General features: G+C 35.0%; 1 protein-coding gene across 3 annotated transcripts in view; it reads right to left on the bottom strand.

Moving 5' to 3' along the window:
• Nucleotides 1-26,301, bottom strand: part of LOC143247473 (A disintegrin and metalloproteinase with thrombospondin motifs 9-like) — a 216,168-nt gene that overhangs the window by 181,006 nt on the left and 8,861 nt on the right. For all 3 annotated transcript variants that reach the window (XR_013026563.1, XM_076495683.1, XM_076495682.1), the window contains exon 2: nucleotides 17,682-18,010. Coding sequence is in view for 2 of the 3 variants with exons in the window: in XM_076495683.1 (XP_076351798.1) it covers nucleotides 17,682-18,010 (329 nt within the window). In the remaining variant the exon portion in view is untranslated. The remainder of the gene's footprint in view (nucleotides 1-17,681; nucleotides 18,011-26,301) is intronic.

The following is a 26,301-nucleotide window of genomic DNA, read 5'->3' on the forward strand; positions in this document are numbered from 1 at the left end:
ATGAGAGCAGTTAGTTGTATGTTGACATCAGATTCACTCTGAAATATGAAGAGCGAGTTAAATAACGATATATTATGTGTACACACACTAATAAATTCACCATTGTACTGATAAAAGACAAGTATGTTATTTTTAGGATATGTTGTTGGAAGAAAGTATGTAATAGGATATTTATTACTTTTTTGTTAATTTGCGAGTACTGAATAAAAACTCGTTCTAAAAGTAAAACAAATGTACATCTTTTTACTGTAATACATTTAGCACTGACTAGTCTTAGTAACTGGGACATACAGTAGAGAATATTAAAATATGATTTGAAACGGAATTTTTTATTGTAAACTTCTTGACAAGCTGCCATTGTTACTTCATAAGTAAGGAGAATAAACTTTGATAAAGTTTTACATCATAAAACAAATTCATCTCACAAAAAGTCACAATAACCGAGTAACTGAATGAATAAATTATATTGGTCAGCCAATATATTTGTTAATCTGGGAGTTTCTGTATTTCAACGAGTAGAGTTCCTTAAATATTATCTGTTTACAAATCTGTGGCAGTTAAATCAACGTTCCAAGAGAAGAATGGATCGTGTTTGTTTGACAATCTATAAAAGTATTGTTGCTGTAGCCTCTTCTACAGTGTGTCATAAATTAACCTCCTTTATTCTTTAACTCTATTACGCACAAAATGTCCAGCTTATATAATATATTGGAGAGCACACATTATACTTCAGTAATACCATATTTTTAACATCAGAATTAATACAAATGTCTGGTTGGTTGTTGGCTATTTGACTTGTGTTTGTTTCTCTCTCTCCTTTGGTAAATAATTAAGTTGATAGTCAACATTTATTTACGACTTTAGGAATGGGTTAATGAATTCAACAATTAGAGGTGCGATTAATTTAGGTTTTTTGCAGATCCTTAATTGGTTATTGGCGATGTCTTTCCTTTTGTTTGTTTATTGTCAAGCGCCAAACTACACAATGAGCCATCTGTGTTCTGTCCACAGTGCGTTTCAAAACCAGATTTGTTAACGTTATTAACTCTGAGTTACAGCTCAGTTGTCAGGGGTGGCTTAGTTTTTGTCGACAGATGCAATGACTGAATATACAAAACATATGACTACCTGATCTGAATTGGTTTAGGTTCTTCTATAATTTTAGTCTTGCTAGTCTTGTTGCTAAAAACGTTACCAACTGCGGGAGGGTAACCATGGTAAGATAGTGAAACGAAGAAAGTGTAAAATGGTTTTAGCACCAGGTTTGTTGTGAATGTAAGTTAGCATATTGTGCTTTTGAAGTGTTTGACACACGTCTAAAATATTAAAACAAGTGTTGGAATTGTTTTATTGATGTTTGGATGTAATTTTTACAAGTAAACGAATCGAGTTTTAAAAATTCGAATTTAAATAAATCTTCGACACTGATTCCAAAGGTTAAAAATATCATGAGGTTTAGTAGCGACTGATAATTTGGACCATTTAACTAAAACACATAACATCTTTAACTGATAGAAATGACATAAAACAATTATAAAATTCCCGTGTGAAGAATAAACTCTTTCTTAGCAAAAATCATAGTTTTATATTTCTCTCATAATTTTAGCCTTGGAGTAATAAATGTTTCTATAAATGTAGAGAAAATGTAAAGTAAATCCATTCATAAAAACGCAAAAACGATAAATTACAAATACAGACAGACCAATTTAATTTACCAATATTATATATTTCTGTTTTTCCTAATTTTAAAAAGATATCGGGATTTTATCTTTACTTTGTATTCTTTGCTAACAATAATAAAACGTGTCCACGCATTAACGATATAAAACTATTCAAAATTATCTTTAATGTTTGTCTTTGATTAATTATTTGTTCCAATTACTGAGACTAATTAGTACTAGTTGTAATGCTGTAAAACGTTTCACACAGAAAAAAGTGTAACCGAAACGTCGGTAAAGTAAACATTGTTTCGGAGCTGTAGTCGCTTTCATTTGTAGAAAGTAATACGAAAAACACGCTTTTTGTAAAGTGTGGATTGTTGGTAGACGAGAGGAGGCACACAAACTCTGGTGATACAGGGGTTTTTCCTTGTTCTAGAAAATCCTTGTTTTAACACTGAAATAGAACTGAAGGGAAGTTACAGAAAAGGTACAACATATTTCCATCTCAGAACTGTTCACGAGTTCGACAAGAATGTGCAATTCATTTTGAAGTACAATGCAATAAAGGGTACCTTCTAAAAGAGCGTAAAAATATAAGTGGTTCAGGATTGGTAGTTTTGTCTTTGTATGTTACATTGACGGTAGCAGTAACAATGAGTACAAATTATACATCTGGAAAAATACAAAAACTGGATTAGCTTTTCTTCCTGTTTTTCAGAGACTCCTTCTCTACAAAATCTGTTTGTTTAGTGGTATACACTGGTTGGATCATAACCATTCATAAGAAAATGTAACGTTCTCTATCCTCTAAGGTCGCACCACTGAGCAACTCCGAAACCACATTTTAAAAAGATTATCTAATTTAGTAACTTTCTAACAATAATTATTTTACAAAAGTGCGCAGTGACGTCTTATGCTATTTCTCTCAATCTGATGCTATTTTTCATTCTACTTTTATCCAGTTGTCAACATACCTATAGACCTATCTTCATTCTAGCTAGTAAACTGTAGCTTTTGAAAAACAATTCAAACTTGTTAAAATATTCTAATAAACAAAAAGTAAGTACCACTAGCTTGCGGCCCGGTATGATCAGGTGGTTAAGGCACTCGACTCGTAATCCTAGGGTCGCGGGTTCGAATCCCAGTCGCCCCAAACATGTTCGCCCTTTCAGCCTTGAGGGTGTTAAGCAACGCTCAATCCCACTATTAGTTAGTAAAATAGTAGTCCAAGAGTTGGGCGGTAATGACTAGCTGCTTTCTCTGTAGTTTTACACTGCTAAATTAGAGACGGCTAGCGAAGATAGCCCTCGAGTAGCTTTACGCGAAATTCAAAGCAAACCAAACACTAAATTGCACACGATTTAGTAACATGATTATTCCTCGTATAATTTCTTAACGGATAAAATCAATATTCAGAGTGCAATGCTTTAAAGGATAAAAATTATTCTCCAAAGAATAAAACAGCATATGTCAATAATGAAGAACTATGATGATAGTGGTTCATAATAGGGATCGTAAGCAATAAAATAAAACCCTAGTACAGCAACTTAAGTTGAAAAAATTTAGTTGAAAAAACACTTTCAAAACTTTACTTTTGACTGCTAAGCCTGTGCGTATATATAAATGCACAAACAAGGAAAAGAAAACCCGCTCAAAACGGCCTGTTTATAATTATTTTTAATATCTTGCTGGCCAATAACAAAAACGGCTTCGTGTATCAGAAACAAACATATTGTAGAAAGCTATATAAGGTACTCAAGTATTAAAAAATCGATTCGTTTCTTATATATTTCAAATAAGCTAAAAACACCATAATTAGTGTTATCATTACTCCGTTAGGCTAGTTTTTTGTTGGTTTTTTTTTTTAGAAACATTGCTGGTTCTTTAAAAAGCTCAAGTGCAGGGTTAAAGAGGAATTATGAGCCAATAACAGGTGAACTCTAGATGACTGCAACTACAAAATACGACAATGCTTTGTACAATATACAATGTTTTTTTTAAGGAGCTAACCACTATATCATGTACGAAATGTAGGAGATTTGTTTGTTTGTTTGTTTTGGAATTTCGCACAAAGCTACACGAGGGCTATCTGTGCTAGCCGTCCCTAATTTAGCAGTGTAAGACTAGAGGGAAAGCAGCTAGTCATCACCACCCACCGCCAACTCACGGGCTACTCTTTTTTACCAACGAATAGTGGGATTGACAGTCACATTATAACGCCCCCACGGCTGGGAGGGCGAGCATGTTTAGCGCGACGAAAATGTAGGAGAAAGAATATATCAATACACAATATTAAAATTTATTATACCCATTTGTGGAACAATTACATTAAAACGCACGAAGGTTTATTTGAAGCTATGGTTTAGACTTGTGTTTTATTTGAGAAGACTGCTTTTATACTGGTAAAATTTGATACGCTTTTAATGTTTTGGTGTATTTATATATTTGTCCATTGCTTTGCATTATATTTATAGAATTAAATCACACAAACTGTAATAGCTCACTATATTGTCAAACAAATCTCCATGATAATTTCTAGCTACAGCTTAACATTTTCCTTCTCGAACCAATGTAATCAAATAGTTAATAGCTATAGTGGCTCATCATGAACCGTATTAGATAGCTGCTTGTTACGTTTATATTACAATGTATAAAGTTAGCTACCATGCTAAACGATCCTTTGCCCAGAGTGAACATAAAAAAAAGCCTACAAACAAGATAAATAAAAATTAGGACTTTTAAAATCCTGGAAATAGAGATCGTAAAAAATGTAAGGAAACAAGGCTGGAGATACTCAAACTACAAATCCCTATTTCGGTAATTTTGAATTACAATGGGTAGAATCAAAATAGGCATTGGTTTGAGTGAATAATGTCTACAATATCTCTAGTCTTGTTTACTCACATTTTTACGATCACTATTTCCAAGTTTTTCCATTTTTTTTTATTTATTATGTATACATCAAATTAGTACTTTTTAACCATTCATTCTCTCTGATTAATATATACTAAACATTTCACTGATTATGCAAATTGTTGGAACTATTAATAAGTTTCAGTAGGTAATACAACATATGTAGTAACAAACCACTCATATCGTAAACACTACGTATGGAGGGTGGTCCGAGCACAGGCCAAGCCACAATACGAATCCGAGGTTCTGTAGTTCAAGACCCATTATCATAACAATGAGAAAAAAAAAGCACTCCGCATGTGGAGCTGTGGGTGCATAATAAGAGTGACGAACAAATCCCCTTTTTCATTTAGAATGACCCACGAGCTCACGGTGGACGGTGTAGAATAGCTGATGTTCCTCTAATCTTTCACCTCACGTTACACATAACTAACGCAGATAGTTCCCGATTATCTTTGCGCGAAATTCAATAAAAAGAAACGTACATATTTACGAAGAAATAATGTCGCTTTATGTTGTTGTTGTTGTTGTTTTTCTCACAAAGCTACACAAAGGCTATCTGCGCTAACCGTACCTAATTTAGCAGTGTAAGACTAGAGGGAAGGCAGTCATCACCACCCACCGCCAATTCTTGGGCTACTCTTACCAACGAATAGTGGGATTGACCGTAACATTATAACAATCCCACGGCTGAAAGGGCGAGCATGTTTGGTGTGATGGGGATTCGAATTCGCGACCCTCAGATTACGAGCCAAATGTCTTAACCCACCGGGCCATGCAGGGCCCTTTATGTTGGTACTAGTAAACATTATATACGTAGTAACATGCAGACAATAATAGCATGGGAAGTAACAAGTCCTATACTATAAACCCTAGCACTGTTGTGTTAAAGCTATACATTATGTAATTTTTTTCTTCTGTGGATAAGTCACAGTTCCTATGTATTATACACAGATGGTATATTTACAGAAGATTAATAATTTTTCCGTAGATACTAATATTGATACAAATCATTTCTTTAAAGTACATATACGACAAGTAACAATACCAGTACCTATGGTAATTACAGGAAATGAACAAAGTTGAGGAAAATCTTACCTTTTTAAATGCAAGTTTTGATAGCTTTAAAATGAGAAAATGTAGCCAACTGTTGATTTGACCGTGTATTAAATAATTCCATATCATTAAAGTTGTCTTTATGTAAGTAATATATTATTGTTGTTGTTTTTTTCGAAAAGGTTCTACAGTATCAAGGTCTGTCAGATTTCCAAAAAAGACAAAAAAGGCATAATTGTAGGTTAACGTTACCTAGCTGGTTCTTCAGCAACGTCAACGGAGCAGTTGTAGAAAACAAAACTGAAAAGTCGTGACTAACTCTCATAATTCGAGTAGTAAGACAAGAAAAACAAACTAATGAATATCGGTTATTGTGGTCTATCATTCAGAAACTCATTCCAACAACTGAAAACCCTGAGAAAAATGGTTTCAAGACCATATAATTTGGATAAAGGTTAAAATAATTACATTGTTTGATCAGGCGAGTAACTTTTTACACTCTACCCGTCAAATAGACATCTCTATGTGTGATGAAAAGCCAAAAGCAGCTTACAATTCTGAATGTCTTATGTTATCAGTTAAAGAAAGTGCTCTGGTGCTTTGGCTTTGGGTAGCAAAGTTTGAAAATATTTAGAATTTCAAAAAGGTAAAACAAAGGCAAATCGTTACTTAAACCTTATCATAGATAATGTTCACCTCATGAAGAAAACTTTATTCTACAATGGATAGTGTGAGTTTCAACCATGCTGCTCACTGACACATGAGGGTGTGTGTCAGTTTCAACCATGCTGCTCACTGACACATGAGGGTGTGTGTCAGTTTCAACCATGCTGCTCACTGACACATGAAAGTGTGTGTCAGTTTCAACCATGCTGCTCACTGACACATGAAAGTGTGTGTCAGTTTCAACCATGCTGCTCACTGACACATAAGGGTGTGTGCGAGTTTCAACCATGCTGCTCACTGACACATGAGGGTGTGTGTCAGTTTCAACCATGCTGCTCACTGACACATGAGGGTGTGTGTCAGTTTCAACCATGCTGCTCACTGACACATGAAAGTGTGTGCGAGTTTCAACCATGCTGCTCACTGACACATGAAAGTGTGTGCGAGTTTCAACCATGCTGCTTTCTGACACATAAGGGTGTGTGCGAGTTTCAACCATGCTGTTGACGGACACATGAGGGTGTGTGCGAGTTTCAACCATGCTGCTCACTGACACATGAGGGTGTGTGCGAGTTTCAACCATGCTGTTGACGGACACATGAGGGTGTGTGCGAGTTTCAACCATGCTGCTCACTGACACATGAGGGTGTGTGCGAGTTTCAACCATGCTGTTGACGGACACATGAGGGTGTGTGCGAGTTTCAACCATGCTGTTGACGGACACATGAGGGTGTGTGCGAGTTTCAACCATGCTGTTGACGGACACATGAGGGTGTGTGCGAGTTTCAACCATGCTGTTGACGGACACATGAGGGTGTGTGCGAGTTTCAACCATGCTGCTCACTGACACATGAGGGTGTGTGTGAGTTTCAACCATGATGCTCACTGACACATGAGGGTGTGTGTCAGTTTCAACCATGCTGCTCACTGACACATGAGGGTGTGTGTCAGTTTCAACCATGCTGCTCACTGACACATGAAAGTGTGTGTCAGTTTCAACCATGCTGCTCACTGACACATGAGAGTGTGTGTCAGTTTCAACCATGCTGCTCACTGACACATGAAAGTGTGTGTCAGTTTCAACCATGCTGCTCACTGACACATGAAAGTGTGTGTCAGTTTCAACCATGCTGCTCACTGACACATAAGGGTGTGTGCGAGTTTCAACCATGCTGCTCACTGACACATGAGGGTGTGTGTCAGTTTCAACCATGCTGCTCACTGACACATGAGGGTGTGTGTCAGTTTCAACCATGCTGCTCACTGACACATGAAAGTGTGTGCGAGTTTCAACCATGCTGCTTTCTGACACATGAGGGTGTGTGCGAGTTTCAACCATGCTGCTTTCTGACACATAAGGGTGTGTGCGAGTTTCAACCATGCTGTTGACGGACACATGAGGGTGTGTGTGAGTTTCAACCATGCTGTTGACGGACACATGAGGGTGTGTGCGAGTTTCAACCATGCTGCTCACTGACACATGAGGGTGTGTGTGAGTTTCAACCATGATGCTCACTGACACATGAGGGTGTGTGCGAGTTTCAACCATGCTGCTCACTGACACATGAAAGTGTGTGTCAGTTTCAACCATGCTGCTCACTGACACATTAGGGTGTGTGTGAGTTTCAACCATGCTGCTTTCTGACACATGAGGGTGTGTGCGAGTTTCAACCATGCTGCTTTCTGACACATGAGGGTGTGTGCGAGTTTCAACCATGCTGCTCACTGACACATGAGGGTGTGTGCGAGTTTCAACCATGCTGCTCACTGACACATGAGGGTGTGTGCGAGTTTCAACCATGCTGCTCACTGACACATGAGGGTGTGTGCGAGTTTCAACCATGATGCTCACTGACACATAAGGGTGTGTGTGAGTTTCAACCATGATGCTCACTGACACATGAGGGTGTGTGCGAGTTTCAACCATGATGCTCACTGACACATAAGGGTGTGTGTGAGTTTCAACCATGCTGCTCACTGACACATAAGGGTGTGTGTGAGTTTCAACCATGCTGCTCACTGACACATAAGGGTGTGTGTGAGTTTCAACCATGATGCTCACTGACACATGAGGGTGTGTGCGAGTTTCAACCATGATGCTCACTGACACATGAGGGTGTGTGTGAGTTTCAACCATGCTGAGCACTGACACATAAGGGTGTGTGCGAGTTTCAACCATCCTGCTCACTGACACATAAGGGTGTGTGTGAGTTTCAACCATGCTGTTGACTGCCACATAAGGATGTGTGTGAGTTTCAACCATGCTGTTGACTGACGCATAACTTGGTCAACAGTCACCAGGTTTACATGTTATAGAGTTTCTACTACTTGTTCTTGAAACCAAGTTTTCCAGCAACAACATCACTTCAACAATTGGAAGAAGCCTTAATCGAAAAATGATTAGAAACACCTGATGCATCACATGTTCTTTTACGTTATGTTAATGCTGTATCGTCCGTTCACGTCTGGCTAACTCCGTAAGTAAAAAATGTACAATTTAAAATGAATTACATTAGTTTGTTCAACCCGTGCACATTGTAGATATTACATTACTCTTTTCGATAATAGCACATGAGTACCAGGTATTATACTTAGGGACACGGCATTTCCACATCAAAAACAAAAGACTACAGATCTGTCCAACCTACGCATTCTCACTGCTACTAAATAGCATTACGCTTCAGCCTTTTATACAAAACTAGAAGTATTATTTTAAGATATTATACATTTATAATGCAAAGAATAAAATCTGTTAGATATGTTTGGCTGTTTCAATTTAAGTGTAGTGCAACTGTTAAATTTATTTATGTTTAGAATCCTTAGTTTATTACATATTTGTTCACGTGGAGAATCATAAGCTGTGTAGCTCCACTGTTGTGATTTGGACTAGTGTTACTGCGTCATGTTACCAGAACCTTCTACGTTTTTCTCGTTGTTTACGTCGAGTATTGTAACATCCTAACATCTCATAGTGTGTAGAAAGTTCTAAATCTCAGTTGGGCTATTTATAAATTCACGTCTAAAATGTAGTTCAAGTGAAAGCAAATTCAATTAGTGAGATATATAATTCGATAGATCTAGACTGCTTGTTTGTGAATGTTGAAGTAGAGTGTATAGTGGCGTTTTTTGTTGTTTAAATGAAATTATTCCAGATTGTATTGTTTGTTTGTTTATTTTAATTTCGCATGAAACTATATGACGGTTATCTGTGCTAGCCGTCCCTAATTGAATAGTAAAAGACTAGAGGAAAGGCAGCTAGTCATCACCACCCACCGCCAACTCTTGAGCTACTGTTTTAGCAACATATAGTGGGATTGACCGAAATATTATAACGACCCCACAGCTAAAAGGACGAGCATGTTGGGTGACACAGGTATTCGAACTAGCGACCTTCAGATTGCAATTCAAGCACCCTAACCACCTAGCCACACCAGGCCAAAATTGTATTGTAACAATAGAATGATTATAATAAATAGCATATACTTAGAAAGATTCTGAAGTTAATCTAATAACAATTTCGCGCAGGAACGTAATACACATAACTGTGGTGGAATGTGTGGTGTGGTATTAGTACACACATAGCAACCTCTACAATCTGTGGAATGGTACTTTAATTTAAAAAAAGTGACAGACTACATCGTAAAAACATAATAAATTGGCCGACACATTTCATAAATAAAAGAGGGCTGAAGAAACGGAAACGCTTGCACGTTTGCCATTTTTCAATCCCATAAATTGCGTATAGAATGCTTTTGGTAAACGCAAAGGATCCTGTGAAGTGATTCCAAACATTAAACATGACTTGAAACGGCTCTTCAAGACGAGCGATCGAAAATAATTTAGGTAAATCTTAACACGGATATTAAGTGTGCTACATCTGAGCCATACCGTTGCACTTGCTGTTTGTGCTGACCATACCGAAGTGTCATGAACTATAAAGATGTACATTCAGCCGCCTCTACTAGATGTGTAAAGATATACATCCAGCCATTTCTACCAGATATGCAAAGATATATATCCAACCATCTCTACCAGATATGTAAAGATGTACATCCAGCTTACCCTACATAATAAGTTAATTTGCATTGCAGGTCACACGACATTTTATCATTGGTCTGACTAACTTGAGGGAACGACTAACAATTTTATTTCGGTCATGCTTACAATATTTTTGTCTAGCGCTTCGTAAAAAAACAATATATATTCCAATTGTTTTAGAGCTAGCCGTTTTGCACGATATAAAAAATAAAACCAAAAATAATTTAAAAAATACAGATAAAGTACAGTGTAACAACAAAATTATGATTAGATTTGTTTTACACCGACAGGTGTGTTTCAAATAAATTGCTAGCTAAATTGTATTTAACACGACCAATTCAGTCTTCGTTAATTGTTTTTCTTTGATTTTTTGCTAAACGCAAAGCTATACATTGGGCTATATGTGCTGTGCCCACTGCAAGCGTCGACATCATTTTTTAGCATTACAATCCCTCAAACTTGCCGCTGAGCCACAGAGGGAATCTTGGTTCATAAACAACAAATACTTAATATGTTAGTCATTATTACAATATTTTTTGTTTTAAACTGAACTGAGAGTGAACCCTACTTTTCAACCGGTAATTTTAGTTTTCTGGCTCTAGGGTAATTAGTGTATTCAATATTCCAGGCTAGCCCTTAACTCTTTCACTGCCATGAGCAAATATATGTCCCCCTCTAAATTTGGAATTTTATACAACCCCAAAAGGAAAAAAAAACAAAACATTTTCCTTCAAGCTTTCTGCAGTTTTGTGTGTGTGTGTGTGTGTGTGTGTGTGTGTGTGTGTGCGTGCGTACCTAAATATAAACTTCACAGTGATAGAGTTGTTTATCTAAAAATCTGTTAAAAGGGATACAAAAATATTATTCGATGTTGTGGCTTTGAAGTAAGCACAAAGCTACTCAATGGGCTATCTGTGCTCTGCCCATCACGGGTATCGAAACTCGGTTTTTTAGCGTCGTAAGTCCGCAGACATACCGCTGAGCCACTGGGGGGCATGTTATTTGAACATTAACAAAATACAAATTTGAAAGAAACGCAAATGTATTAAGACTGGAAGAGAATAATAATGAAGTAATTTGCTACTTTTCTGAATGACATCATGTATCACTTGCTTTAAAAAATACTTCTCTGAAAACAAAATGTTAAATTTGTTTTGAAAGGTAGAAAGGTAAAACACTCCGTTGTTTAGAACTACTCAGCAGTTTCATGTTAAGCCTAAAGCTACGCAATGGATTATCTATGTTCTGCTCACCGCAGGTATTGAACGTCAGCAGTCTAGAGTTAAAATCATCATCATTCACTGTTACTAAGCTATTATGATTAATTATCAACGTTATCGTATAATTAAATACATTATCCATTAACCATTCGTTATGCACGATTGTGTTCTGTTAACTTTTAACACGCAGAAATCTCTTCCCTTTGAAAAGATGACAGGTGCTGAATCATTCAAATATTTAGATGTATGCCTGTTACCAGAGTAAAATGAGTTCGTTTGCTCTGAATTTTGCGCAAAACTACACAAGAGCTATCTGCGCTAGCCGTCCCTAACTTAGCAGTGCAAGACTAGAGGGAAAGCAGCTAGTCACCACCACCCACTCTTGGGCCACTCTTACCAACAATTAGTGGGATTGAACGTAACATTATAACGTCCCCACGGTTGAAATAATAAAATAAAGTTGGCAGTTTGGTGTGACGGGGATTCGAACCCGCGACCAACAGTAAAATTAACAAAATTTAAATGATCTTTTCAAATATATTATACTATAGCGGAAACTTATACCAAAACTTTATTTTGTTGAAATATTTTATATTAACAACTGTACTCAACAAAATAAATAATGAGTGGTGTATTTATTAGGACAATAATCTAAGTCTTAAATATTTATAGATAGTATAGAAAATAATGTCACGTTCATTTGTTTCAAATATTCGCCCATAGATATCTGCATTAGCAGTCTAATTTTGAACCGATAAACTAAATAAACAGTAATTGAATAGTAAAACATGACTGTCACTTGTATAACATACCCCTGACCCCAAAGAGAGAAGTGCTATTTTGCGGCAACAACGAAACATGAATAACGATCCTTGGATTCGGTCTGGCACGATAATAACTAAGCTGTGCCCGACTCAGCCACACTCGGAGGGTAAGAATTCCACCACGTCTTGATTAGATGTCCTTCCGTAGGGTCCCCAAAAGTGTTCTGTTTCAAGAGTAAAAACCAAAAGAAAAGTAACAAATTTTTGTTTCATGTAGCCTAGAGTGTGCATAATTCTTCTCGTGATTCATGGCATGCACATATTTTACTGACGTTACGACAGTGGAAATTGCAATGTTAAGCATCCCCTTTGTGACGTTATTGCAATGTTTTCTGTATAGCGGTGCGAGTGGTCAAAATAGGTGACCCTGTAGGCGGCCCCTTTCGGAGAAATCAGACATTATAGTTGACAGATTAATTTAACATATATGCTAAATAACCCTCTTTAATGTGTATGTTCAAATCTAATAAATGTAAGCTTTAATGTATAAATTTAAAGAAACAACAAAAATCATGTAAAAATCTACTAGACAATGCTTTTCTACCTAACTATTTTATTTAGTATAAAAATATCATTTCTTTCTAATGAATAATAAATTTGTGTATGTATTTATTTTTATTTGCCTTTGAAAGAAACAACGGGTCAAATCTTTACCGAACAAACCATTCATATCTTGATATTTCAGGTTTGCATCAGACTGTTTCGCTCGTAAAGTGCTTTAATCTGTGCAGAAAACATTTTTCATTCTTGCTTAATGGGACTTGCACTTTTTTTATGTTTCAATTCTCTACACCTCAGCTAAGCCTTACAGTTGGCAAAATTTACGATGCTTTGCTGTCAGAGATCAATGACAGGTTAAAGAATGTCCCATTAAGGTTCTTGTTTGGAAAAAAAAAAACATTCAACGTATGATAACAAAAGTGGATCCTGAAAAAGAAATGGAGGGATAAAATATAATGATCACGTGAACACTGATAACACAAGAATAAACAGTTTGCCTTCTGTCGTATTTTATCTTGTAGAAGATACTAAACGACACTAGTTAAGAGAACCGAACTAGGTGTTAAGAGTTGAGTATCTCACCAAGTAATTAAATAGAATGCCGCGAATAACGCTGTAAGAGAATATTTTTGTTTCTTTTTTAGGTACTTAAACTTGCGATGTTTCAACTAGAAGGATAAGGCTATCTTAGATTAAAAACAATTGAATTTGTAATTGTTGTTAGTAATCCAATGGATTTTAAATTGTTGTTAATAATCCAATGGATTTTAAGTTGTTTTTAATAGTTAAATGAATTTGAATTTTTTTATAATAGATTGAATTTGTAATTTATAATAGCAGTTTGAGTATGTAATTTTTCTTAGTAATACATTGCTTGATCTGATGAAAATTGTTCTCGACTCCCAGTCTGCGTATCGCTGGTTCAAATCCCGTAATTACGATCTTATGATCAATCCCACTATTCGCTAATAAAGAGTATCACAAAAATTGGCGGTGGACGATGTTAATTAGCTGCCTTCCTTCTAGTATATAATTTTGAAATTAGAGAGGGCTAATGGAGATAGCCCTCTAGTAACTTTGCGCAAAATTTAGTAAAGAAACAAATTCATTTGCCTAAAGATAGCTCACTGCTGAGGTCTAAACCGTCACAGATTTAACAATAACTTTCCTCTGTTCATGATATTAAATTTAGCCGTGTTTTTCTTCACACAAAATCACAAAACATTGAGACTGACCTCTTGGACAGATATGTTTCGTCTACAAATGAAACTTTCTTGCATTAACCCACAAAATACACAAAAGTTTTGAAGCAAGACAAATCTTAGTTTTTTTATGAAATATGTCTCTCCCAGAAAGTTAGTAAGGAATAAAAACTATTTTCGGACCAAGTTTATTGTATGTTATATGAAACAATGTAAACAAGTTCGCTAACAGTACACAATAGGGACCTAAACTCGAAGGTTACACGATTTCTTTAAGCTATAAGGATCAGCTTGTTCAAACGTTCAAGTTTATTGGTAAAAAATATGCACTAATGGTAATAAGTTTGTGAAAATACTAGAAAATAATACCGTAACCGATTAAAATGCATTGTATCATTATTTTTTGTATCTGATATAATTTTATTCTTCCGCCAGGTTTTTCTTGAAAACATTGTTAACCTAAATAATGCAAGGTCCTGTTCAATCTTTTACAGGATCTCAACATCAACTATTGCTTGTTTTGCCTGGAAAAAGCTAATAATGTATTATTTACTGGTAGAAGTGTTTGTTTCTTTTGAATTTTGCGCAAAGCTACACAAGGACTCTTTGCGCTAGCCGTCCCTAATTTAGCAGTATAAGACTAGAGGGAAGGCAGCTAGTCATCACCACCCACCGCCAACTCTTGGACTAGTAAAAGAGTAGTCACATTATAAAGTTCTCATCGCTGAAAAGGAGAGCATGTTTGATGGTACGGGGATTCGAACCCTCGACCCTCAGATTGAGAGTCGAGCGCCCTCAGTGCCTGGTCATGTCGGACTTATTTACTGGTAGAGTTAAATATCTTCATAATATCGAAACAATTCTCAACTTTTTTGCTTCCTTGTTGCTAAGCACAAAGCTACACAATGACATATGCGTTCTGCTTATCACCAGTATCGAAACATGATTGGTAGCATCACAAGCCCTCACACTAACGAGACACAACGTGCTACATTTCTTATGAATTATTCTTTTCATATTTAATTCCCATATCGTAAAAAGCATCCCTGGATGTATTTTTAACTAACGTCTCTGCTCGAAATGATGCTATTTTTGTTATTTTAACAAAAATCTATACAAAGGGCTGTCTGTTCTGTCAGCCGCAGGGAGCGGATTCCCGGATTTCACCTTTTTAAGTTCATAAACTTATCTCTGACCTCCAGGGGGTACATGAGAGGATGAACGTGCATAAATTCTTCAGTATGTTTGTAAAGAAACTTGGAATAAAGAAAACATATTTACAGCTTTTCGTTTAAATAAGTAATAATAAAAACAACGATGGAGAATATCCTACGATTTCACCATTTTTTCATTTTGTAATCAACCACAAGACATGAAAGCCGGCAGTGATCTACACTCTAACAACGTTATTAAGTTTATCACCTTATTGGGATCAAGATTTGTAGGAGGTGCGAGAAGAAAAAAACTAATTTGTAAATATTTATGTTCAATTAATTACTACAAACCTAAATCTTAGCGATTAACAACAATAACAGATACAAGGTTGGAAGATTAGAAGTGTCAAATCTTTGGAAGTCAAGACGAATAGAGAGGGTAGATTAAGGCTGATTAATCACACAGAGGAATACATATCAATATTGTGAACTGGTGTCAAACCAAAGGTCGCAAGAGTTTCTTCAATGAAACAGACAGATTAACTATCCGTACCTAATTTAACAGTGATTGAAGTAAAGACGAAATAAGAGAGGGTAGATTAAAGCTAATTAAGTGATGTTGGTGTTAATTTAAGAAATCTTAAGGTTTCCAGTGGGTATATCCACCATTAGAAAAAGTTTTAAATGTAAATATGGTAAGTCTGTATCAACCCTCTTTTGAAATACTGAAATAATATACCTGACATCGCCAAAAAATAAATTACTTCTAATTCTAGGTAAGAGCATGGAAGCAAAATAGGTGTTTGTAGTTTGGGTAAATAATGTTTAAAACATCTCCAGCCTTGTTTCTTTAACTTTATATATAATAATGTTTACAACATCTCCAGCCTTGTTTCTTTAACTTTATATATAATAATGTTTACAACATCTCCAGCCTTGTTTCTTTAACTTTTTACGATTCCTATTTACAGGTTTTTAAATTCATTTTTATCCATTTTTCTTGTAACTTATGGTAGTTTTACTACAAGTGAAACAATTTCCATAATAAAGATCTACTTTGTTTAGTCATTATTTAAAGACTCTTGTCTTCTAATTCAAGACATTTTAATATGACTTTTATGTGCGAAATTCATCTTATCCATTATGAAAATACTCAGAACTACACTGGTTTGATTTCTTAGATATAATGCTCTAAAAACTGAATAAATTGTTATTTTATATTCGTATGGGAAACCTATATCAAAATGGTTTAAAGTAACTTTAAAATATGGAAAATATTTTACTTCTCATAAAACTTCCGCACACAACTCTGGATCCCAGAGTGTCAGTTTCTTTATTACGATAATTATAAACAACAGTGCCTTCCATTTGCAGTTTCCAAGACTACATATATGATTTTGCATTCCCTGTTTTCATTGAATTATCATTGTACTTTTTGTTTGTTTCGGCTTGTTTCAAATTTTGAGCAAAGCTACTAGAGGGATATCTGCGCTTGCCGTCCCTAATTTAGCAGTGTAAGACTAGAGGAAAAGCAGCTAGTCATCACTACCCACCGCTAACTCTTAGGCTACTCTTCTACTAATGAATAGTGTGATTGACTGTCACATTATAACGCCCCCCGCGGCTGAAATGGGGGGATTATTGGTGTGACAGGGATTCGAACCCGTGACCCTCAGATTACGAGTCGAGTGCCTTGACCACCTGGCCATGACAAGCCATCATTGTGCTTATTTAGTAAATAAAATCCGAAGTAAAAAATAACTATTATTTGTATTATCTATAATTTTTCATCTGCCGTTTCATATTTCGTACATGAAAGAAATAAAATCAATTTATGATTGGTTTAAATCAAATATATTCCATCGTCATCATCTGTATTGTCTCCTTTTAAACAAGTTACTGTTATTTTTATTTCGTTATTTTTGTAAAAACGTTTAGCGATAATTTTGATCTTCTTTGAGATTTGAAATAACAGTGAAATATAACGTTAAGTTTGAAACTTCATTTCTCCAGTTATTTAGCATTTTCCTCACATTTTCATTTTATTTGCACAAGATTTATAATACTTTTGCTACCGCAAACAGTTACTTAGAAATGTATTTAAATCTACTCTAACGTCGAAATTACTGAATACACTTCAATTAAATCTCGGGTTATTTCTGTCTCAGTACTTATAAACGATGTGTGACAGCCTTCATTAATATGTGCTAAGGCTTAACGAATATTATAGCTTACTATGACGCAAAATTACTGTAATATCTTTTTCCTTCACTGACGTAATTACAAATAATAATCATCATAGTTGCTCGTTCATCGTCAGACTATTATAAATGTAAAAATAAACTTCGGTGAGTGATTATACTTATTTATAGAAATAAAGTTTTATTTAAATCTAGCTGACAATTCAATTAAGTTGTAAAAATGTAGGAAGAAGGTAATTACATACCATTCCTCGACACAAGCTGACGCAAACTCTAGACTTCCCATCGTCCTTCACGCGCCCTCTGTAGAAACAATTAATTTCTGTCTCAGAACTTGTCGAAAAGGTGACGTTTTTGGTACCAGTTTCCAATTTTTGAACATGGAACATGGGAGAGAGAAAAGACTCTTCTTGTTCAAGTTCTAGATGGAATGTTCGGTTAAATGCTGACAATTTGTACCGTACAAAATATTCACGTGTCTTTGTTTTCCGCCAGTGGGACTGACCAGGAAAGTAAGATCGTTGTTTCGCTGTGCTGACTCGTACAGGGTGCACATACTCTTTTAACGAAAATTCTAGAGAGAAAGGAGAGATATTAAGGGAAGTTAACAGCTCGGTCATGAAGTTTTCGATTTCATACGTACCGTCATTGATATAAATATCTAATGAATGTTATCCTGTTATACAAACATCATAATAATAAATGTTATAACAATACCACTAAATCGAAGAGTTTTATGATAAGTTATAAGCAAGAGTTACCTTTCAAAGCAAAATATATCAGTTTTTTACCTAAATAACAAATCAAAAAGTAAGGGGCCTCTTAATGAGATGCACTTTTAGAGAAAAGAGCAGAAAACATAATACACATCTTGAAAGTAGGGTACGTTTATTATCAAACAGTGGACTACAGAAACCCAAAACTGCTTCTTACAACGTTTTGTACAAGAGAAAATGCTACAAGACAATTCAGCAATTTACAACTTGTACTTGACCGTATTCACTTGTTCAAACTTTGATCCTGTTAGTTTGTATGACAATAATAAATGAAACATTAATTAACATTATACTACACACATGACCTTTTGCAACACTCATACAATAACAATATTTTGGAATGAGAGAAAGTTAGTGGTTGTCGGCAATTAATTTCATTTATACGTTTAGCAAATGTTTTACTTATTCCACACATCAAACCTACTTGCCAAGTACACTGAAGATTCTCACTTCAAGTAAGTATGGAATACGATACAAAAACGGTGGTCGAACAAAACCCACTGAGCAAGTTTAAAACAGTCGAAATAGACGCCAACTGTTTTTACCTCAATATTTATCACATATAGTTTTATATAAGAACCATTTCGTTACTTTCCGACACTGAAAATTGAACTTCAGATGCTTCCCTTCCTATCTTCCAATTAACGTTCTTGATTTTTCGATTGGCCAAGTAACTGAATTTCGTAGTGACATTGCTAAAGTAGTTCAGGTAGGTCCTGAAGTCACAGATAGCAGGCTCGGCATGGCCGCTGGGTTAAGGCGATCGACTCGTAATCTGAGGGTCGCGGGTTCAAATCCCTGTCATACCAAACATGCTCATCCTTTCAGCCGTGGGAGCGTTATGATGTTATGGTCAATCCCACTATTCGTTGGTAAAAGAGCAGCCCAAGAGTTGGCGGTGGGTGGTGATAACTAGCAGCCTTCCATCTAGTCTTACACTGCTAAATTAGGGATGGCTAGCGCAGATAGCCCTCGTGTAGCTTTGCGCGAAATTTAAAAACAAACAAACATAGACAAAATTAACGATAGCAGGAGTAGACCAAATATATTCACCTATTAGATACTTTGTAGTAAATAGTAATTTAGGTTGGAAATTTGACAGATGCAGAAAAAGGATTGGCTGATCTCTTCGTTGTATTTTGCATTTGAATTTCTGAATCTTTTGTTTTGTCGCTGATGTTTTTTCTCCTATTTTACTAATCTTGATGTTTGCTATCTTTCCATACTTATTGATATTTCACTTTTGACTTCGTCGATGTCATTCTGTTTATCTTCAATTACTGTAATCTCTCTGTAAAACTCGAATCACCTTATTATCTTCAATCAGTTTTACTTCTGATTTTAATACTTCTTTAAACAGTACCTAGTTTTCTTGAAGCCCCTTTCTTACCTTCCTGCCACATTCTTTTAATTTTTTTGCCCCTTTCTTCTGGTGTTACTTTTAATTTTATTTTAGATTTTCTTCCTAATCTTTTTATTTTTTATCTCTTTCTCTTAATTGTCTGTCTTGTTCATTTAATTAACATCTGTATTAAAACATAGCTCACAACAGTATATATCTAGTATCAACTTAGCACCTAATAAGCCTCGTTTTCACATCGCATTCCATTTCATGTTTCCGAAACGTTGAATAGAAATATTAATACAATCTTTTAGATATATTAATGTGTAGATGGGTTGATTCTGCGCATTTTGTAACAAAACGTAAGTAAGAAAAATTGATTTTTCAACGTACGTTCTTTTTTAAGAGCTACATGTTTTATCCTTTATCAAAAAGAAATCTGTTGCTGAAACAGAACTTTTTGTGATAACCAAAATTAAAGTTAGTAGAGGATGCTTGAACGAATGTTTTAAACTTTGTGAATAAAACAGTTGAACTAGATGTTAGAATTTATAAAGCAATGGTAAGTTCTAAAAAAAAACGATACTAATGACCAGATGATTTACTGATTTTAACCTCCGTAAGTACACAACAAAGACAAAACCTCACTGTTAACGGATGAACCAAATTCAGAAGTCTTCCTACAGAAATAATTTAATAACTACAGCATTGGTTGTTGAATTTTTTATACTGTTGCACCTTCTTAAACTTCTAAGTACAATTACTGGTATCTATCAGTGTCCGGTTTATTCCAAGTGACTAATTGTCTGAGTGCCAGGGGCTATTAACAAACATAGTGTTTTTGTCTAGCTATTGTCGTTCGTGGCCTCGGGCTCCAGAAATTCAAACATATCCAATTTCAGTTCCTTGCCAGCACAATGACTTTTAAAGATATTTGGTTGAGTATATGAAGAGTTACGATAAGCACCACACTGTTTCACTCAAGGAAAGCAGTCGTTTGTCGGTTTGTACGTTTGTTAAGCCACCCTCTTTCCTCTATAACAGATAAATTATTTTTACGGTTTAAAGCAAACGATACAAGAATTAGAACACGCATTTAACAGCTATACTGGATCTCATGAAATATAGAGTTCTAGAAGCCTACTTAAAAAAAAAAAAAAACATAAGGGCTTATTAGAAGTTTTATAATAATTAAGTGTAGTACCCAGAACCCAGATCACCACTTCTTACAAACAATAACATCTATACTTAGGTCAGCAGTACGTAAAACCGTAATAACATTTATCTTCTAAGTCTGAACAGTTGTTGTAAAATTTAGATATTCGAACAGAGTATAGATAATAGCAATAATACTTAGATCTTAGAACCCAGTATGTACTACATTAATAACGTTCAGATATTACAAAACAGATATAACAGTAATAGCATTCAGATTTTAAATCTTCTGCATGTACAATCGTAGCAAAATTCGGATCCTAACCCACTGACTGTTAACTTGCCATGTACAGTACGATCCGTCTTCAGTAGTTGAATGAAAGTACGATTTGTATGGTGTATGGTTCGTAAAAAATATGCGCGCGCACAAAGCAGCCGCAGTCGTCGGTTAAGTCAAAGGTGCGTACAACAGTAATGGCACCTATATCATAGATCCGCAGTATGTAAAACAAACAAATACAGATCTTAGATCTCCAGTATTTACACGTTAAGTCCGCAGTACATATAACTGTAATAACATTCTTGTCTTAGATCCCTGTACGTACATGCAACCGTATTACCATTCAGATATCATTTTCACATTTATATTCAGAACATGGAAACAAGCAGTTCCACCGAAACGATGTTCAAATCTGAGTTTCTGATAAATATACACAATTACACTGCGTTTCGATCTTAAATTAATAAAATAACTTCATTAATGAATGAACAATTGTATACGAATCAGACTACGAGAGTAATGTCTTATTCCAAGACCAAGAATAACTCCGTTGTCTAAATTGTAAGAATTTAAAGTTGGACCATTTCCTATGACAAAAAACGGATGCTCGTTATATTTAAATTTATAACGAAGCGTAATTTTTATTAAGTATGTACTGTCACGTTTCATACCTAGAACCGAATAACATCACTAATTAATTTAGAAGACAAGACACTTCTAATAACAGTTGAAACTCTGTTAGTGTCGTTGCAGCAAGTAAAACAACACTAACCACTTTATGACCCCGAATACATTATACAAGTTCACGGTTAAATCCACTTATTCGATTACAGCAGCACAAAGGTTGTCGTTGTGTGTTATTGATTAGCTACATATTAACATATGTACGGTTAGCGTAGATATCCTTTAAGCAGCTTTAGCCGATTATCCAACATAAACAATTTTAATATTTGAATGACAGAGACAGAAAATAATTACGTTCAGATATTTAATCATGTCATGCATCAAGATACGAGGTTGGTCGTTAATATAGATGAAAACGTCGAAAACCAAATGTACAGGTTTTATAATGTTACTTTTGACTTCGTGAAGGCATCAATTTGAAACCCACGTCTAACTTTATAATGGTGTCTCTTTGGATTCTAGTGAATCTAAAATTATTCCATTCCTCCTTGGATGGAAGTAGATTTTTTTTTCTCCCCTGAATATAAAGTTGGAGGTCAAACTTGTTTCTTTAGTGCACGTAGACATGCATATTCAAAAGGCTTCTTATACACTACCTACTGATACTTGAGTATCTTTATATGAATAGAAACTTGAAATCTTCCATCAATGTATTATTACCACAGCAGAGGACTGGGGCCAACGACAAAAAAGGTAAAAATACAATTACGGCCTCTGACAATTACATAGTCACTGAAACATAACCAGTAACTTAATAAGCACCAGACACTTACTTTCAGGGGGGAGATAAGGATCATATTGTTAACATTTGAACGATAACCTTATGTTACAAGTTACATATAAGATCAAGGTTATAAAGAAATTGCATACTCGGTATGCTTTTAAATTCAGAGTTACATCCCTACATTATACATTCGAAAAACATACATCAAGAAAATATTAAGTAATGTCAACTACCTTACGAATAATGGCATTCTGAACCAAAACTAATAATAAACAAAAAGTACTAGAAAATACTACATAATCGTGTGAACTTTTGTTATGAAACAAACATGAATTGGGATTCCACTTTAATAAAAACACAGTTGTAATATTGTAATTATATGTCACTGAACATATTGCCTTGACTCACCGGACTCGGAAACACTAGGTACACCATGTTTTTCAGACGACGCAGTACAGATTAAACACAAGTTTTAATGACCTTCAGTGAAAATACAGATGAAGATTTCAGTTTCGTTTTCAAATACAAAGTTTCACTACATATCATTCGTTCCAACAAAACACGTGCATTTCAATAGCCAATACTCAATTGTCTGAATATTGTAATATCTTTTATTATTGTATTCATGTAATGCAATATACGTAAAAAATGTATCTACTTTATATACTGACATAGACGCGCATACAGATAATAAATCCAGATAATCGATGATTGTATATACCTACAGTATATAATAAACGAATGCTAAAATCGTGGCTGACTATAAACTATGTTTTCAGTGTTTGTACTAAAAGTACAAACAGTTTTTTAATGGAAGTGATTCATGCAACCTGGATCAATACATTTTGTGACCCGCGGTATACATCAATATACCAGGGCAGTCCTTTTGCTTATTTACGTTTATACACTGTTTTACTATTAACAGAAAGCATTTTGTGAAATAAGCTTTGGTTCATGCTATGTAATATATAAAGAAATAAAAAACACAGAAGGGAAAATAAGCATATTTTACTTTAGTGAGACTTTTGGTGCTGCACGAACGATGACAGTTGATAACAGTTGTTTTGAGAGCTACGCATGTAGCACTAGTTTTATCAGTTGATGAAGATACTACTAGTTCTACCACTGCGACAGTTCCAGCATTTAGGAACCTCATTTTCTGCGTTATCCCAGTCACTAACCGATCTTTTTCAATATTTTCTAGTTCAGCTCTTAAGTCGACAAAATTTTGGCCCCCAAATTGAGTTGCTTTGTAAATCAATTAGTTACATCTCAAAATTATCCACGTCAATCCACTGCAACATTTCCAAATTCAGTTTGGCTAACGTTACACTGTCTGCATACTTTATGAATTTTGCAGTTTCTTACAAATAACCTGAAATGATTAAATCTTAAAGAAAATTGTTCAAAAGTTGAATTAATGATACTTGAAAATTGCACTTGCAAGCTCCGAATGTATATTTTCTCATCAATTTCAAGATTTTGTTATTTTAGGTTTAGGAAATATTTAAAAGTGCTATTATAAACTTCACGTTTAAAAATATTCAATTTGATTTCAAAAGCTTTTACTTCATCAGACATAACATCAAGTGTTTTGCCAGATCCATAAAATTTAGTGTTCAAGTCATTTAAATGTGAAGAGAAATCTGAAAAAGACATCAATCTACAAATTAACACAACATCAGATAATTCTTGACAAGAAAATTTTTCATTTGTCAAAAACAGACGAATTTCATCCAAACACTCAACAAATCGTTTAAGGACAGAATTTCTACACAGTAAACGAACGTTGTCGTACACAAGTAATCCTGTGTACATCGAATTCGCCTCTGTCTCAGTAAATTCCAAAATTGTCTTTTTTCAGAGCATGCGCAGAAATCACGCAAAAGCCCAGCTTTTGCATACAAAGCCTCCTCGTGTATAATACGATACCAGCATAACCAGTGGATGTCAAACATATTTTACAAACAGATTTACAAAACCTGCTTCTTTAACAATCATGCTGGACGCATCATCAGTTGTCACGGAAACTATTTTTGAAAGGTCAATCTGTAAATTGGATAATTCGTTTACTACTTCCTTACATAGTTCATCCTCTGTGGTATGTTCAATTCTTCGCAGATTTCATGACCCCTTACAAAATCGAGTAATAATGTCTAGCCTAGCCGATTAGTGCCCTCACCAAGACAAATGGAAAGGAATTTACACGAACCAATATCTTTTGTTAGCTGTTCCGCTATATTTCTTTCTTTCTTTCTTCAATATTTTACCTTTTACCTTAAAGCACTGAATATTTTTTCTTTTTCTGAAAAACTGTCAAAAAGGACAGGAGCACATTTTAGCCATAATTCTTTAATATACTCCCATCACTAAATGATTTTTCCCATGTTAAGCAATAATATTTGAAATCTCAACTACCTAAAACAAATTTCATCAAAACATTTGATTAAATGTCGTTGTTGCTGACTTCTCGAGAAATGTGTTCTTTTGTTCTTCCTCACTCTTCTCCAAAGCCATTTATGAACAGTTTCACAACGCCGCTTCACACGGGAAGTCCTGCACACCACTATTTCAGAACATAAGGTGCATAATGATTTATCACCCTTTTTGATCATGACAAATTTTCCAGTCCACGATTCTTGAAAATCTCCTTCCAGTTGACCATTTTTGTTTCTTTATTCGTTGAGCTGACATTCTGACAGGCTTCTCACGAATTAACTTAAATACGATAAGTTAACTTACCGTAACACATTTTGTTTCTTTTTTGAATTTCGCTCAAAGCTACACGATGCTGTCTGTGCTAGCCGTCCCTAATTTAAGAGTGTGAGACTAGAGGGAAGATAGCGAGTTATCACAACCCACCACCAACTATTGAGCTACTCTATCACCAAAGAAAAGTGGGATCGACCGTACCTTTATAGCACCCCCACAGCCAGGATGGGAGAGCATGTTCGGTGGGGCGGGTATTCAAACCCATTACACTCAGTTACACGCAACTTCGAAAGATAACTTAAAATTATACTATTTGGTAAGCTAGTATTTAATTTTAGACACTTGTTTTCTGAAATAATGATAATAAAATATTGTGTTTTATTTGAATTTAGGTAACAATTAGTAGTTGAATAAGTGAGTAAATCTCGTTCTACCTGGGCACTCAGGATTATGAATGCCCACCGATTGCTTAGTTGTAGACTCGAATACACATAACACTAATATTCAGGGTTAAATTTTGCACTTAAAAATAAACAAGCATTGTTGTTTTTGTTTTTCTTGCGAAATAGCAATAATATGTTGAATATGAATAAGAAACACTAAAATATAATTTTAAAAACAGTTTTACAAATAATACACCTGGCAATAGCATTGATATGAAATTTAATTGGAAAACACTTGTAGATATAATTGGCAAGTTAATTGGAAATTCAAAATGTCTTGCAGGTTCCTTTGTTATTTATCACATCAGACTACTGAAAGTGAGACAAGCTAACCTGTCGAAATTCTACTTACCTGAAGCTTACAAGAAGAACAAAATAAAAGCTGTCTAAACTAATCCCACACCTAATGCTTTTATATCGTAGTCGAGAGATAGAAAATTCATTATTCAAAGCAGTAGGTGACCCATAAAAGTTCACTACTCAAACTATTTCACGTGACCGCAAGCCACTTGTGTAAACTTTTATATGTTAACACTGTACAAGCAGAGTTAGAGTTTTCGCCTAGAATAAATCAAACTTTAAATTCCCAGTGTTTAAATTTATGTGAAAACGGGATAACTTCTTCTGAGATACCAAAATCTAATAATTTTAATAGTTGATATGAAGCCAACTGATATTTATTGATAACACAAGCAGCTACGTCACGATTATAAAAAAGTATTAAATTACAATATCATAATAAAGTTATA

This window comes from Tachypleus tridentatus, chromosome 3 (assembly GCF_004210375.1).
Source record: "Tachypleus tridentatus isolate NWPU-2018 chromosome 3, ASM421037v1, whole genome shotgun sequence".
Taxonomy (NCBI): Eukaryota; Metazoa; Arthropoda; class Merostomata; order Xiphosura; family Limulidae; genus Tachypleus; species Tachypleus tridentatus.